The sequence below is a fragment of the Cetorhinus maximus genome, chromosome 23, assembly GCF_964194155.1.
Source record: "Cetorhinus maximus chromosome 23, sCetMax3.hap1.1, whole genome shotgun sequence".
NCBI lineage: Eukaryota > Metazoa > Chordata > Chondrichthyes > Lamniformes > Cetorhinidae > Cetorhinus > Cetorhinus maximus.
In genome coordinates, this window is record NC_135901.1 from 27941132 (window position 1) to 27956941 (window position 15810).

Below are 15810 nucleotides of genomic sequence, written 5' to 3' on the forward strand. Positions count from 1 at the left end.
CTGCGAGACCAGCTGATAATCTTAAATTGGTTGTCAGTGTAATTCTTAGCACAATCAGGATTGTTTAGCAAGTGCTGTCCAATCACAGAATCACATCTCATGTTGGACACTATGTTTTGAGATTTGCAAGCACGGGCTGGTTGGGTACAGTCAGTACTTTACCTGTTGTGAACAGCTGAAGGGATATGCTGTTTGGTATGACCCGCCGGTTGGGACTTACGACCTACATACCTGGCATCGCACTGGCACTGAAATTCATATCCCACGTCACTCACTTGTGTGACAGGCAGAATGTCTTTTTGCCTTGACAGCAGTATCCTGTTAGTGGGGAAGACCACTCACGTTGCTACTGAATAGTTCTGTCCTACCAAATGACTATTTGTTCCCATTTCCTTTTACTACATGAAGGTCACAAATGTTAACAGTACACCCAGTGGAGTCTAACTATGGAATGAATCAGGTGAAGCATAACTTCCCTGCTTTTCAAATCTTTCCTTTTCAAAATGAACACTTTTATGGACACCTCACTCACTGAAGCTAATAACGAAAACCCCAGTATAAATGACGTTTTTAACTGAAAAATGTTGAAGTTTTGGTTTCAAGTCACAAGTTTCAACTTCCCATTTGAGCCTCCAGCACCTTTCTGTCTCTCTATTGTTTACGTCGATGACAGCCAGGTGACGGGGCTGAGTGTGAATTTAGCTGAGAAAAACGGGGCCTGTGTCCCAGTTGGGAAACTGCCGTGGGCGTCGCACAGATAGAGACAGGAAGGTGCTGGAGGACTGACTGGGAAATGGGCCTCCAACCAATCAGGGCACGGGAGGGGGTGACCAGGGCTGATGGTGACCCGACCCCCAGGGTTCAGTGCCCCTGTGTCCAAAGCGGAGAGTCACGGGAACAGGGTACGGAGGAGCCGAAGAGAAACCATTTGGGTCCAGAACATTGTGCACATCCTTTTACTCTGGTTGTCTTTGATCCTCAAGTAATTTTCTGTTTATTAACCACATTCTGTTTCATTAATAAACTTGTATCAGTTGAAGTATTTAATTTTTCTGGGCTTTTCATTAGATTTTTGCACTTTAGGGAAAGTGGGTGAGAGGGGTTGGCAGGCTCTTTAACAGAAAGTGAGTCCCTCTAAGGTAATTGGCAAAGAAGCCAGAGGGGGAGATGAGATTTTATTTTTGACACAGCGATGTTAGAAAATAGGATTCAGGATGTCAATTAGCCCTTTATCCCCTTATCCCAAACTCTGAAATGATTCACAGTGATAACCCTTATTGGTGACAGTGGTTAGATTTTATTCAGTATAAATAAGATCTGACACATGCTCATGTCTGAGCAGTAGTATCAAAGTGCAGCAGCATTACCATTACACTCTGGGTAGAAGCACCATCTCCACGTAAATGCTCCCTGCTCTGCCCCAGATGCCATGGCACCAGTCAATGCAATATGTAAAACCTCTACAAATCTCTGTGCTCGGGGAATCCCTTCTAATACTTTTTTTTACATCACAAAGTCTACGGAGACTGATTTAACCCAATCATTGCCGAGCTAACATTTGAACGGACCAATTACAAAACCTGTCATTGAACTATCTGTACCCGCCCAAGCCATGTCAAACTCTCAAACAATTGGCTTCCCACGCTCCGTCCCCGGTACAGGGAGTCAGCATTCCCATGCCAAGCAGTGAAAACATGGTGGCCTTGACACCCAGGTGTCGTCTAGGATTCAAGGTACTCTTGTTTTTTTCTGTCCTCTGGGAGCTGTTCGTCTCTCAGTTCCCACATAGCCAGTCGTCTGTTCTCAGCTCTGCCAGATTTCTGCTGAAGTTTGGCCCTTTTTACACCTTTCGGTTTTCAAATGTGATTTTCCTTAAAAAGAAGTTTCAGAGGCAAATGATAGAAATATCTTCCGGAGAAATCTATCAACTTATTCATCTCATCTATACCTCCCTGACTTTCACTAGAATGTAGGTGGATACCAGATTGATACATTCCACTGATCACTCGGGTGAGTTACTCCAATTCCTTTACTATCCAATACAATATATTCATCATATCTTTAAAACAGAAATCAAACATTCCCAATTGATTTCAGGCATTAACATCTTTTGTTTGCTCTTTATTGTGGGCGTCAGGCTGGGGTTGTTCTCCTTGAAGCACAGGAGGTTGAGGGGAGATTTGATAGAGATGCAGAAGATTATGACAGGTTTAGATAAGGTGGAGAAAGAAAAGCTGTTCCCATCAGCTGACGGTGCAAGGATGAGGGGGGACACAGATTTAAGGTTGTGAACAGGAGATGCAGGGGGGATGTGCGGAGGAATATTTTCACACAGCGAGTGGGAATGACCTGGAACTTGCTGCCTATGAGGGGAGTGGAAGCAGAGATGATCAACAACTTCAAAAGCCAATTGGATGGGCACTTGAGGGAAATATGGTTTTGATGGGCTGAATGGACTCCTTGTAAGTCCTTATGACTCCATGATTCAAAGACAGAAATTTCAGATGCTCCAGTCTCTCCAACTAACTGAAGTCCCTCAGCCCTGCTGCCATTCTCTTCAATCTTCTCTGCACTCTCTCTAAGAACTTCACATCTTTCCTAAAGTGTGGGGCCCAGATATAGGGTTCCATTCTAGAGGGATAAAATTGAAAAGCAGGGAGGTTATGTTCAACTTGTTTCGAACCATGGTTAGACTACACTGGGAGTACTGTCAACATTTGTCATCTCCATTTAGAAAAAGGAAATAAAGGCACTGGAGAAAGGGCAACAGAGATTCACAAGAATAATACAAAACTGAGAGCATCTAACCCTCAGGAAAGGCTGGGGCTGCTTTTCTTGAGAAAAGAGAAGACTGAAGGGTGACCTGGTGGAAGTCTTTCAGATGATGAAGGGGTTCAATAATCCAATAGGGATTTCATGAGAAACCTCTTTACCCAGCGAGTGGTGAGAATGTGGAACTCGCTCCCACAGCGAGTGGTTGAGTTGAATAGCATGAATATATCTAAGGGGAAGCTAGATACATACATTAGGGAGAAAGGAATAGAAGGATATTCTGATGGGGGGAGATGAAGAGGGGTGGGTGGAGGCTCATGTGGAGCATAAATACTGACAGAGACCAATTGAAACCAACTGGCCTGGCCCTGTGCTGTGGACTCAATGGAACTGAGACAAATGTATTTATTTTAGATCTACCTGTAGTGGTAGGAAAAAGACTCTTTACTATCCAGGAGAAGATAAATGTACTTCATCAGCTTTTGTGGATCATTTCAGTGGAAATATGCACTTCCAGGCTCAAAGAGCATCAGCCTACTGGAAGCAAAGTTGTGAGACTGGCCAGTCCAGCAGAAAGAAACCTTCTGACCCTCCCACTTCGCCAACTGTGAGAATGAACATGGTTCAGTCCTGGATGTGATTAACAGCAGCAATAACAGCAGAATCCAACTCCTGAAATCACTTGTGAACTATCTGGTGTGTCAGCAGGTTGGATGACTGAGTGAATCCCTTCCCACACACAGAACAGATGAATGGCCTCTCCCCAGTGTGAACCCGCTGGTGTATCAGCAGGCTGGATGACTGAGTGAATCCCTTCCCACATGTGGAGCACGTGAAAGGCTTCTCCCCGGTGTTAACTCGCCGGTGTATCAGCAGGGTGGATGTATCTCTGAATCCCTTCCCACACACACAACAAATGAACGGCTTCTCCCCACTGTGAACTCACTGGTGAGAAAGCAGGGCGGATGACTGTGAATCCCTTCCCACACAGAGCAGGTGAATGGCCTCTCGCCGGTGTGAACTCGCTGGTGTACCAGCAGCTTGGATAACTGAACGAATCCCTATCCACACTCAGAGCAAGTGAATGGCCTCTCGCCATTGTGAACTGGCTGGTGTGTCAGCAGGTGGGATAACTGATTAAATGCCTTGCCACACTCAGAACTGCTGAATGGCCTCTCCCCGGTGTGAACTCGCTTGTGTTTCTGCAGATTGGATGAATTAGTAAATCCCTTCTCACACTCAGAACAGGTCTTTCCCCAGTGTGAACTCGCTGGTGTGTCTGCAAGTGGGATAACAGAGCAAATGCCTTCCCAAGCTCAGGGCATGTGAATGGCCGCTCCCCGCTGTGAACTTGCTGGTGTGTCTGCAAGTTGGATGACCGAGTGAATCCCTTCCCGCACTCAGAGCAGGTGTAGGGTCTTTCCCCAGTGTGAACTTGCTGGTCCATCAGCAGGTTGGATGAATCACTGAATCCCTTCCCACATTCAGGGAAGGTGAACGGCCTTTCCCCAGTGTGACTGCGTCGATGAATCTCCAGCTCAGACAGGGCTTTGAATCTCCTCCCCCAGTCCTTACATTTCCACGGTTTCTTCATGGTGTGGATGTCCTTATGTCTCTCCAGTTTCAATGATCAAAGGCAGCTTCATCCACACACAAAGCACACATGTGGTCTCTCCCCACTGTGAATGGGGCAATGATTTTTCAGCCTGTGTGTCTGGTTAAAGGTCTTCCACAGTCAGTGCACTAGAACACTCACTCGGGTGCGTCTCTCTTGGTACTTTTCCAGTCACACTGAGGCTTAAAACCTTTTGAAGCAGACAGAACAGACAAACATTTCTCCTGCTCGGTTCAATGGGCCCATGATATTCAAGACCCAATTAACCAAATGACTCTGTCAAATCTTGAAGTGAAGTTTGATTTGAGATTTCTGTTTGCAAATCTTCCGCTTCTAATACCCTGTGAAAGGAATTCACAAAAATCATCACTGTCAGTACAAGATAGAAATTAAGAGACAATTCAAGTTTAAATGGGAAATTCTTTCCTCTCTTGCTCTCCAAATATAAATCTCCGTCCCATACACTTGCCCTCCATTCTCATTCTGCTGTACCTAATACACACTTTCCCAATTCTCCTGAAGGTGCCGATTCATGCTGATTGACAGATCCATGGTCACTTTTTCGTGTCCTGGACACAGAGACCTGAAAATCTTAGGCAGGCTGCTAAACTAAATATCTATGTGTAGAAATATATATGTATATTTACTGATTAGCAATACAGAGAGGATGAGGTGAAACTTGAATTCGGCAGCAAGTGCTTATGGCCTGGAACTCGCTGCCTATGAGGGTGACGGAAGCAGAGACAATGAATGATTCCAAAATGAAACTGGATGGGGTCCTTGAAGGAAATAAACTGGGATGTTGAAGGGAATGGCACTGACTGGATTGCTCTACAGTAACTCAGCATGGACTCGAGTTGCTGAATATTCTTTCTCTGCGATAATGACTCTTACTGGAAATATATAACTGTAGACAATACTATATTATAAGGCAACAACTAAGAATAAATGAACTTTATAAAGCCTTAAATAGTCTATGGACAAGGCATCACATAACAACTAGACATACCCCTGTCTTATATTCATTTACTTCCCCCTTAAATGTCAGCCATCTCCAGGGGAAACCACCCCTTCAATTGTGAACATTAGCAAAGAGACCATCCTTTTAGCCAGATAAATAAATGTGTCAAACTGAGGGAGCCAAGGATGTCAATGTCTTTAAGAGAGAGACCTGGGCCAAACTTTCCAGAGTCTGCACCCTCCCTGGATTCACTTCCTTTCCCTTCAGTTCCTGCAGGTCAACAATTTGCCCCCAGAATGAGAAAAGAAATGGAAAGGGGGAAACATTGATTTCCTCACAGATGTTGCCCAGAGGAGGAAGTTTCAGTCTGAAGCTCATTGTCCAACTTGCTCATTGTGATGTCCACAATGGACCCCTGCCTGAATCAGCCAATAGGAATCACTCTGCTCTGCAGTGACATCCTTGGGTTCCAGTCTGCTGACCAGGCGCGCGCACACGGGAGCCCCGCCCCCACCCTTGTTCCCCCTCCCCCTCCCCATCCCCCTCCACCTCCTCGAGCCAAGGTTTCCAGCCATGGACGTCCAATCCCTCTACACCTCCATCCCCCACCGGGATGGTCTGAGGGCTCTCAGCTTCTTCCTCGAACAGAGGCCCGAACAATCCCCATCCACCACTACTCTCCTCCGTCTGGCTGAACTTGTTCTCACACTGAACAATTTCTCCTTTAACTCCTCTCACTTCCTCCAAATAAAAGGTGTGGCTATGGGTACCCGCATGGGCCCCAGCTATGCCTGTCTCTTTATGGGGTATGTGGAACATTCCTTGTTCCAGTCCTACTCCGGCCCCCTCCCACAACTCTTTCTCCGGTACATCGATGATTACTTCGGTGCTGCTTCATGCTCTCGTCGGGACCTGGAAAATTTATTAATTTTGCTTCCAATCTCCACCCCTCCATCATTTTCACATGGTCCATCTCTGACACTTCCCTTCCCTTCCTTGACCTCTCTGTCTCAATTTCTGGTGATAAACTGTCCACCAATATCCATTACAAGCCTACCGACTCCCACAGCTACCTCGACTATAGCTCCTCACACCCCGCTTCCTGTAAGAACTCCATCCCATTCTCTCAGTTCCTTCACCTCCGTCGCATCTGTTCTGATGATGCTTCCTTCAAAAACAGTTCCTCTGACATGTCCTCCTTCTTCCTTAACCGAGGTTTTCCACCCACGGTGGTTGACAGGGCCCTCAACAGTGTCTGGCCCATCTCCCGCGCATCCGCCCTCACGCCTTCTCCTCCCTCCCAGAAACATGATAGGGTCCCCCTTGTCCTCACTTATCACCCCACCAGCCTCCGCATTCAAAGGATCATCCTCCGCCATTTCCGCCAACTCCAGCATGATGCCACCACCAAACACATCTTCCCTTCACCCCCCCGGCGGCATTCCGTAGGGATCGTTCCCTCCGTGACACCCTGGTCCACTCCTCCATCACCCCCTACTCCTCAACCCCCACCTATGGCACCTCCCCATGCAAACGCAAAAGATGCAACACCTGCCCCTCACTTCCTCTCTCCTCACCGTCCAAGGGCCCAAACACTCCTTTCAAGTGAAGCAGCCTTTCAATTGCATTTCCCCCAACTTAAGTCTACTGCATTCATTGCTCCCAATGCGGTCTCCTCTACATTGGAGAGACCAAACGCAAACTGAGCGACCGCTTTGCAGAACACCTGCGGTCTGTCCGCAAGAAAGACCCAAACCTCCCTGTCGCTTGCCATTTTAACACTCCACCCTGCTCTCTTGCCCACATGTCTGTCCTTGGCTTGCTGCATTGTTCCAGTGAAGCCCAATGCAAACTTGAGGAACAGCACCTCATCTTCCGACTAGGCACTTTACAGCCTTCCGGACTGAATATTGAATTCAACAACTTTAGATCTTGAACTCCCTCCTCCATCCCCACCCCCTTTCCGTTTCTTCCCCCTCCCTTTTGTTTTTTCCAATAATTTATATAGATTTTTCTTTTCCCACCTGTTTCCATTATTTTTAAGTCTATACTTTTTATGCCCTGTCTTTGCACCCCACCCCCACTAGAGCTGTAGCTTGTGTCCTGCCATCCATTATTAATTAGCACATTCGTTTAGATAATATCACCACCTTCAACACCTCTTTGTACGTTTGTCTGTGACATCTTTTGATTATCTGCTCCTATCACTGCTTGCGTGTCCCTACAACCACACCCCCCACCCCCCCACTTCTCTCCCCGCACCCCCACCCCCCCTTAAACCAGCTTATATTTCACCCCTCTCCTAATATTACTCAGTTCTGTGGTTCATGAGGACTCGAAACGTCAACTTTTTTCTTCTCCGCCGATGCTGCCAGACCTGCTGAGTTTTTCCAGGTAATTCTGTTTTTGTTTTACTCACAGATGTTGGACACAGGAGGAGGTTTTAGTCAGAAGCTCATTGTCTATCTTCCGCATTGTGACGTCTACAATGGAACCCTGCCTGAATCAGCCAATAGGAATCACTCTGCTCTGCGGTGACGTCCTCGGGTTCCAGTCGACAGGCCAGGCGCGCGGACACGGCAGCCCCGCCCCCACCCATTGTTACCCCTCCCCCTCCACCTCCTCGAGCCAAGGTGTCCAGGCAACCGGCTGACGGCTCCGGCCAGAGCTAGAAGCCATTTGGAGAACTCGGGAGAGGGGAAGCTGCGCATGTACAGGGGATAGCCCGCCCCTTCCCTTCATACTGAGGGTTTGACCAATGGGAATAATTGGAGGACCGGAAGGCCTCTGATCCTCCAGCCAATCAGAGCGCGGGCTTTGTGTGAATGCAGATTGAGCTTCACCCGGTGTAAAACTTCCTCCGGTGTCCAAAATCTGAGTAAAACACTTCCTTTTCTCCAAAACAAAAACAGAATTACCTGGAAAAATTCAGCAGGTCTGGCAGCATCGGCGGAGAAGCACAAAGTTGACGTTTCGAGTCCTCATGACCCTTCAACAGAACTAAGTAAAAATAGGAGAGAGGTGAAATATAAGCTGATTTAAGGTGGGGGGGTGGGGGAGAGAAGTGAAATATAAGCTGGTTTGGGGGGGTGAGGGGCAGAGAGAAGGGGGAGGGGTTGTTGTAGGGACTAGCAAGCAGTGATAGGAGCAGATAATCAAAAGATGTCACGGACAAAAGAACAAAGAGGTGTTGAAGGTGGTGATATTATCTAAAAGAATGTGCTCATTAAGAATGGATGGCAGGACACACAAGGTACAGCTCTAGTGGGGGTAGGGTGAAATAAGACTAAAAGGGCATAAAAGGTATAGATGTAAAAATAATGGAAATAGGTGGGAAAAGAAAAATCTATATAAATTATTGGAAAAAACAAAAGGGAGGGGGAAGAAACGGAAAGGGGGTGGGGATGGAGGAGGGAGTTAAAGATCTAAAGTTGTTGAACTCAATATTCAGTCCGGAAGGCTGTAAAGTGCCTAGTCGGAAGATGAGGTGCTGTTCCTCCAGTTTGCGTTGAGTTTCACTGAAACAATGCAGCAAGCCAAGGACAGACATGTGGGCAAGAAAGCAGGGCGGAGTGTTAACATGGCAAGCGACAGGGAGGTCTGGGTCATTCTTGCGGACAGACCGCAGGTGTTCTGCAAAGTGGTCGCCCAGTCTGCGTTTGGTCTCTCCAATGTAGAGGAGACCACATTGGGAGCAACGAATGCAGTAGACTTAGTTGGGGGAAATGTAAGTGAAATGCTGCATCACTTGAAAGGAGTGTTTGGGCCCTTGGACAGTGAGGAGAGAGAAAGTAAAGGGGCAGGTGTTGCATATTTTGCGTATGCATGGGGAGGTGCCGTAGGTGGGGGTTGAGAAGTAGGGGGTGATGGAGGAGTGGACCAGGGTGTCACAGAGGGAACGATCCCTACGGAATGCCGCTGGGGGGGTGAAGGGAAGATGTGTTTGGTGGTGGCATCATGCTGGAGTTGGCGGAAATGGCGGAGGATGATCCTTTGAATGCGGAGGCTGGTGGGGTGATGAGTGAGGACAAGGGGGACCCTTTCTTTTCTCCCTCTTTCAATTTATTTTCTCATTCTGGGGGTAAATTGTTGATTTGCAGGAACTGAAGGGAAAGGAAGTGAATCCAGGGAGGGTGCAGACTCTGGAAAGGTTGGCCCAGGTCACTGTTTCTCTTAAAGACATTGACATCCTTTGCTCCCTCAGCTTGGCACATTTACTGTGATGCTAAAAGGATAGTCTCTTTCCTCATGTTCACAATTAAAGGGGTGGTTTCCCGAAGAGATGGCTGGCATTTGAAGGGTCAGTTTTAGGGTGATTAACTGTCTGGTATTTTAAGGGATTCCTCCTTATTTTTTCTTTTTGCCTGTATTTTTAGGACAGCCTGTGGGAAACTGATCCCAAAGTCTCCAGGGTGAGTTTGAGTGATTCGAGTGGGACAGCAAGTGAGAGATGATGATGTTGTGACTGAACAAGAAACGTTGTAAGTTTTTGGTGATTTTAAACCCCACTCTCCCACTATTATTGTCTCAAGACCCCTCCTCCCTAGTTCCTCTCATATTGAAGCCCAAACACCCCCAACCTGCTCTCACAGTCACAAGCATCTCACCCCCACCCATGCCTCCTCCACGGCTTAAGTTTCCCTTATTTTATTTCATTAGAGTTCTGCCCCCTGGACCATACAGTCTGAGAGGACAAAGATATGTCTAATGTTGTGATTGGGGTGTTATGATGTGTGAGATGATGTGTGCCAGGTGGACCAAAACCACAAGGGAAACTTGGCCACGCTATCACAATAGTTTTGCAATTTGTATTTATTACGAGAAGCTGTGTGCACTGAATTCAGAAACAAGGAGTCCACTAAGACCTTTAGAGATTTTAAACATGAAATGAAAATATTTATTAACAAAAGAAAAGATTTCAAGCAAATACATATGACTACAATTACTTAATACGACAACATATCCTAAAATTCCTAATTAACCTGACTCTAAATTACGCAAAAACAAAAACAGAATTAACTGGAAAAACTCAGCAGGTCTGGCAGCATCGGTGGAGAAGAGAAGAGTTGACGTTTCGAGTCCAATGGTGAGTTTGAGTGATTCGAGTGGGACAGCAAGTGAGAGATGATGATGTTGTGACTGAACAAGAAGCGTTGTGCATCAGCAGGGGGGATGAATCACTGAATCCCTTCCCACACTCCGAGCAGGTGAATGGCCTCTCCCCAGTGTGAACTCGCTGGTGTCTCTGCAAGTGGGATGAATTAGTGAATCTCTTCCCACATTCAGAACAGATGAACGGTCTCTCCCCAGTGTGAACTCGCTGGTGTGATTGCTGAGTTTTTCCAGGTAATTCTGTTTTTGTTTTTGTTTTGGATTTCCAGCATCCGCAGTAGTTTTTTGTTTTTATCTCTAAATTACGCACCCCATTTAAGGCAACAATCCAAAATAGATTTTAAATTTAAAAAACAAGTCAGCAAGTTACCACAGTACACACTTGACAGTGGAATTCCAAAAGCTTGTCTCCAACTTTGGTTGCAGGACACAGTAGACTTATGCACAAATGGGTGGAGGCTTCCCGAAGGCTGTTTCACACACTCCTGCTTGATCTTACATGGCCCCCCAACATAGCATTTCATTCTCCTTCATATATGTTTGTCTCTTTACTATGTAAATTCTATTGTTCCATAGGTCTCTGGAACTTTACCTTTCCCAGACTATAACAATCTTTCATGTTGCCAATATTGTTAGTAACCTTTGGGAAAAATGAACACACTCTTTAGCCTTGCTTATCTGGCTGGTTGCAAAGAAACTAACAGCCGTTGAAATCCAAACAACCCCTTCACTTATATATAAATGCAAATTCCCTTCACACCTTACATGCTAAGATCCCATCGATGTTTATTCATTAGCATTTCAAGTACATTTCTACACCTAACTTATTTTGATAATTTCAAGCTTGCACCCACACTCGCACCCATAAACCTACTTGACAATAAACCAGAATAATATTGTGAAAATTATTATACTTTTGTAATGGGGGACACTTTAGATATATTATTGATAGTTTTGTAATAAAGTTCATTTGTTATCCTTCTGGTCTTGGAGGAAAGTACTGTAGCTACTTAATATATTTCCAATGGTGGAGTAATTCTGACACAGAAGGTCCATTTGATAACTCGAATCCATACCAACTCTCTGTCGAGCGATCCAGTCAGTCCTGTTCCCCCTTCTACATCCCCGTTCCCCTGCATGTTAATTTATTTCAAGTGTCAATTCAATTTCATTTTGAAATTATTGATTGTCTCTGGAACCACCACCCTCATAGGCAGTGGCTTCCAGGTCATCACCACTGGCTGTTGAAATAAAGTTCTTCTCCACACCACCATGTATCTCTAATCATGTAATAGAGTCCTGTGTCTTACACACATTTTTGGTGCAGTAATGTTGGGTGTATCTTAGGTGCAGCAGAGTGAGAATGGAGCGAGAGTGTGTGGGATGGAGATTACCTGCTTTTGGGGAATGAGAGAGGAAAGAATATTCCATAGAAATTAGAATTGTCTGTTCTGAATTTCAATCCTGTACTGACAATAATGTTTGTAAACTCCTTTAGCAGGATATTAGAAGGGGAGGATTTGCTGACAGAAATCTCAAACCAAACATCACGTCAAGATCTGACAGACTCACTCGACTCATCAGGACCTGAATATGATCAGCCTTTGAATCTAGAAGGAGAAATGTTTGTCTGTTCTGTTTGCTTCAAAAGGTTTTAAACATCAGTGTGACTGCAAAAGCATGAGACACACACACCTGATTGAGAGTATTCCAGTTCACTGACTGTGGAAAAAGCTTTAACCAGTTTCAGAGCTTGAGAAAAACATCACACCGTTCACAGCGGCGAGAGAACGTACACGAGTTCTATGTGAGTACGAGGCTTCAACTGATCATAGAACCTGGAGAGACACAAGGACACGTGCACAATGGAGAAACCGTGGAAATGTGGGGACTGTGGCAAGGGATTCAGATCCCCATCTGCGTTGGAAACTCATTGGCGCAGTCACACCGGGGAGAAGCCATTCACCTGCTCTGAGTGTGGGAAGGGATTCACTCAGTCATCTCACCTGCAGACACACCAGCGAGTTCATACTGGGGAGACACCGTTCACCTGCCCTGAGTGTGGGAAGGGATTTAGTCAGTTATCCAGCCTGCAATCACACCAGCGAGTTCACACTGGGGAGAGACCGTTCATCTGTTCTGAATGTGGGAAGAGATTCACTAATTCATCCCACTTGCAGAGACACCAGCGAGTTCACACTGGGGAGAGGCCATTCACCTGCTCGGAGTGTGGGAAGGGATTCAGTGATTCATCCCCCCTGCTGATGCACAAGCGAGTTCACACCGGGGAGAGGCCGTTCACCTGCTCTGAGTGTGGGAAGGGATTCACTCGGTCATATTACCTGCTGTCACACCAGCGAGTTCACACCGGGGACTGGCTCGTCTGTTCTGAATGTGGGAAGAGATTCACTCGATCTTGCGACCTGCTGGCACACCAGCGGGTTCACACTGGGGAGAGGCCGTTCATCTGTTACGTGTGTGGGAAGGGATTCCCTCGGTCATCCACCCTGCAGACGCACCAGCGAGTTCACACCGGGGAGAGGCCATTCACCTGTTCTGAGTGTGGGAAGGGATTCACTCGGTCATCCGACTTGCAGAAACACCAGCAATTTCACACTGGGGAGAGGCCGTTCACCTGCTCTGAGTGTGGGAAGGGATTCACTCGGTCATCCCATCTGCTGGTACACCAACGAGTTCACACCGGGGAGAAGCCATTCACCTGCTCTGAGTGCGGGAAGAGATTCAGTGATCCATCCACCCTGCTGAGACACCAGCGAGTTCACACGAGGGAGAGGCCGTTCACAGGCTCTGAGTGTGGGAAGAGATTCACTTGTTCATCCGAGCTGCTGACACACCATGACAGTCACACTGATTAGAGACCTTTTAAATGCTGTGACTGTGGCTTTCGATTGTGTGATTGAGGTTAAGTATATACAGGTGGACATCATGGATTGGATAGTTACTTGAACACATATAAAGAGACTGACATAGAGTGTAGGGGAGTCAGGAGCTATATACCCGTAATGTTTCACTCAGTGAATAAATCTATACCAAGTAAAGATTGGCTCCGGTTTCTTCCTTCACCATCAGGCTGTTAGGATTATAACGTGGTAACAGAAAATGCATGTTTAATGGTGAAGGTTGGAAACTAAAGGAAAATAAAACTTCACACAGAAACTTACAACCTGAGTAGTTTTTGTGAGAAATGGCTGAAAGCAAGTGGAAATTGTCAGGGTCTGATTACCCGCCGATGTTCTCAGAGTCTGAGCCACACGACCAGTGGAAGAATGAAGTGGATATGTGGACACGGGTTACGTCCCTACCAAGGAGGAAACAAAGTCTGGTCTTGGCATTGTCACTTCCCAACAAAAGTAAAATCAGAAGCAAAGTATTTAGTGAGCTAGATGCCTGTCAGATGGATACTGATGAAAGTTTGGATCTTTCTATTCGGGTTCATTGATGAGATTTGCAAGAAAGATGATCTACTGGATGCGTATGAAGCATAGTTGGACTTTGACAGGTTTCAAATGAGGGTGAAAGCATCTTTAGCAGATCTGGATCTCAACAAAACACAGGATTGGAACAGCATTAATAGGTGAATGAACCCCAGGAATGACCAAGGAACAATTAACAGGTGTTTCAGGTCAGACTCAAAATATCATTATGTGATGAACTGCCCAAAGTGGAAAATCAGGGTCTTCGAAGTGACACATGACACAGAGAATTCTGAGGCTGAAGACGATGATGATAATCACTCTGAAGGAATTGTACTGGTCACAAGGAGATTTGGTCCAGTGATGAGTATGTTAGTCACAGACTCATTCAACTGTGCTGTGTTAGACAGTGGCTACACCTCGTCAGTATGTGGATTAGATTGGTGAACATGTTACCAAGATTCACCTCGTACTGAGGATCGACACAAGGTTAAGGAGTATGAAAGTTCTACTTGTTCTGGTTTGGTGATGTCAGTATGTTGTAGTCGCTAAAAAGAGTGGGGATTCCCTGCAAAATAACTGGAGTCTGCCTCTTTATCAGTGTTAACTGTTAGACTTCACCTCGATGACACATTTGTGTAATTAATAAGGCTTATATTACCAAATTGTACTGTATGTAAGCTTAATGATGAACAGTCTTCAATTGCCTGTCTTTTTAAGTTCCAAATACTGTAATGTCGATTTAAGGAAAAAAAAACTGGTGTTAAGGTCAGGAAGGGGTCAGAGCACCAGGTATTCCAGGACACCCTGTTTAGATACAAGTTATAGTTCACAGTTAGAAGGGACTCCAAGCTGATTGGCTCAATTTGTCATTGGGAAACGAGGAACACTTTTCCCATTGGTCAAGAATCAGAAATATTTGTTTAAGAAGTTGTTAGTTTTGTTGAACAGCTGCACCAACATGGGTTAAATGTTACAAAGTTACCTTCAAAAAGGTCCATTTGGTACCTCGAGTCCATGCTGACTCTCTGTAGAGCGCTCCAGTCAGTCCCATTCCCCCTCTATATCCCCATATCAACAAAGTACAAAGAAAAGTACAGCACAGGAACAGGCCTTTCGGCCCTCCAAGCCTGCGCCGATCATATTGCCCGTCAACTAAAACATTTTGCACTTACGGGGTCCGTATTCCTCTATTCCCATCCTATTCATGTATTTGTCAAGCTGCCTCTTAAATACCACTATCGTACCTGCTTCCACCACCTCCTCTGGCAGCGAATTCCAGACACTCACTACCCTCTGCCTAAAAAACTTGCCCCGCACATCTCCTCTATAGTTTTCTCCTCACCTTAAATCTATGTCCCCTAGTAATTGACTCTTCCACCCTGGGAAAAAGCTTCTGACTATCTACTCTGTCCATGCCACTCATAATTTTGTAAACTTCTATCAAGTCGCCCCTCAATCTCCGTCGCTTTAGTGAGAACAATCCGAGTTTCTCCAACCTCTCCTCATAGCTAATAACCTCCAGACCAGGCAGCATCCTGGTAAACCTCCTCTGCACCCTCTCCAATGCCTCCATATCCTTCTGGTAATGTGGTGACCAGAATTGCACGCAATATTCCAAGTGTGGCCTAACCAAGGTTCTATACAGCTGCAGCATGACTTCCCAGGTTTTATACTCAATACCCCTGTCAATGAAGGCAAGCATGCCATATCCCTTCCTGACTACCTTATCCACCTGCTTTGCCACTTTCAGTGACCTGTGGACCTGTACACCCAGATCCCTCTGCCCGTTGATGCACTTAAGGGTTCTGCCATTTACTGTATAATTCCTGCCTGTATTAGACCTTCCAAAATGCATTAGCTCGCATTTGTCCGGATTAACCTCCATCTGCCATTTCTCCGCCCAAGTCTCCAAC

The 15810-nt window shown here is 46.0% G+C and overlaps 2 protein-coding genes and 1 pseudogene across 3 annotated transcripts in view; 1 reads left to right on the plus strand and 2 right to left on the minus strand.

Moving 5' to 3' along the window:
- LOC144697933 (uncharacterized) overlaps window positions 1-15087 on the plus strand; it is a 33293-nt gene extending 18206 nt beyond the window's left edge. Inside the window, exons 3-4 of the mRNA XM_078569893.1 lie at window positions 9725-9760; window positions 12296-15087. Of these exons, the coding sequence (XP_078426019.1) occupies window positions 9725-9760; window positions 12296-13336 (1077 nt within the window). The 3' untranslated portion in view covers window positions 13337-15087. The remainder of the gene's footprint in view (window positions 1-9724; window positions 9761-12295) is intronic.
- LOC144697407 (uncharacterized) overlaps window positions 1-15810 on the minus strand; it is a 456361-nt pseudogene that overhangs the window by 321824 nt on the left and 118727 nt on the right. The window lies entirely within an intron of this gene.
- LOC144697301 (uncharacterized) overlaps window positions 1-15810 on the minus strand; it is a 273518-nt gene that overhangs the window by 190464 nt on the left and 67244 nt on the right. The window lies entirely within an intron of this gene.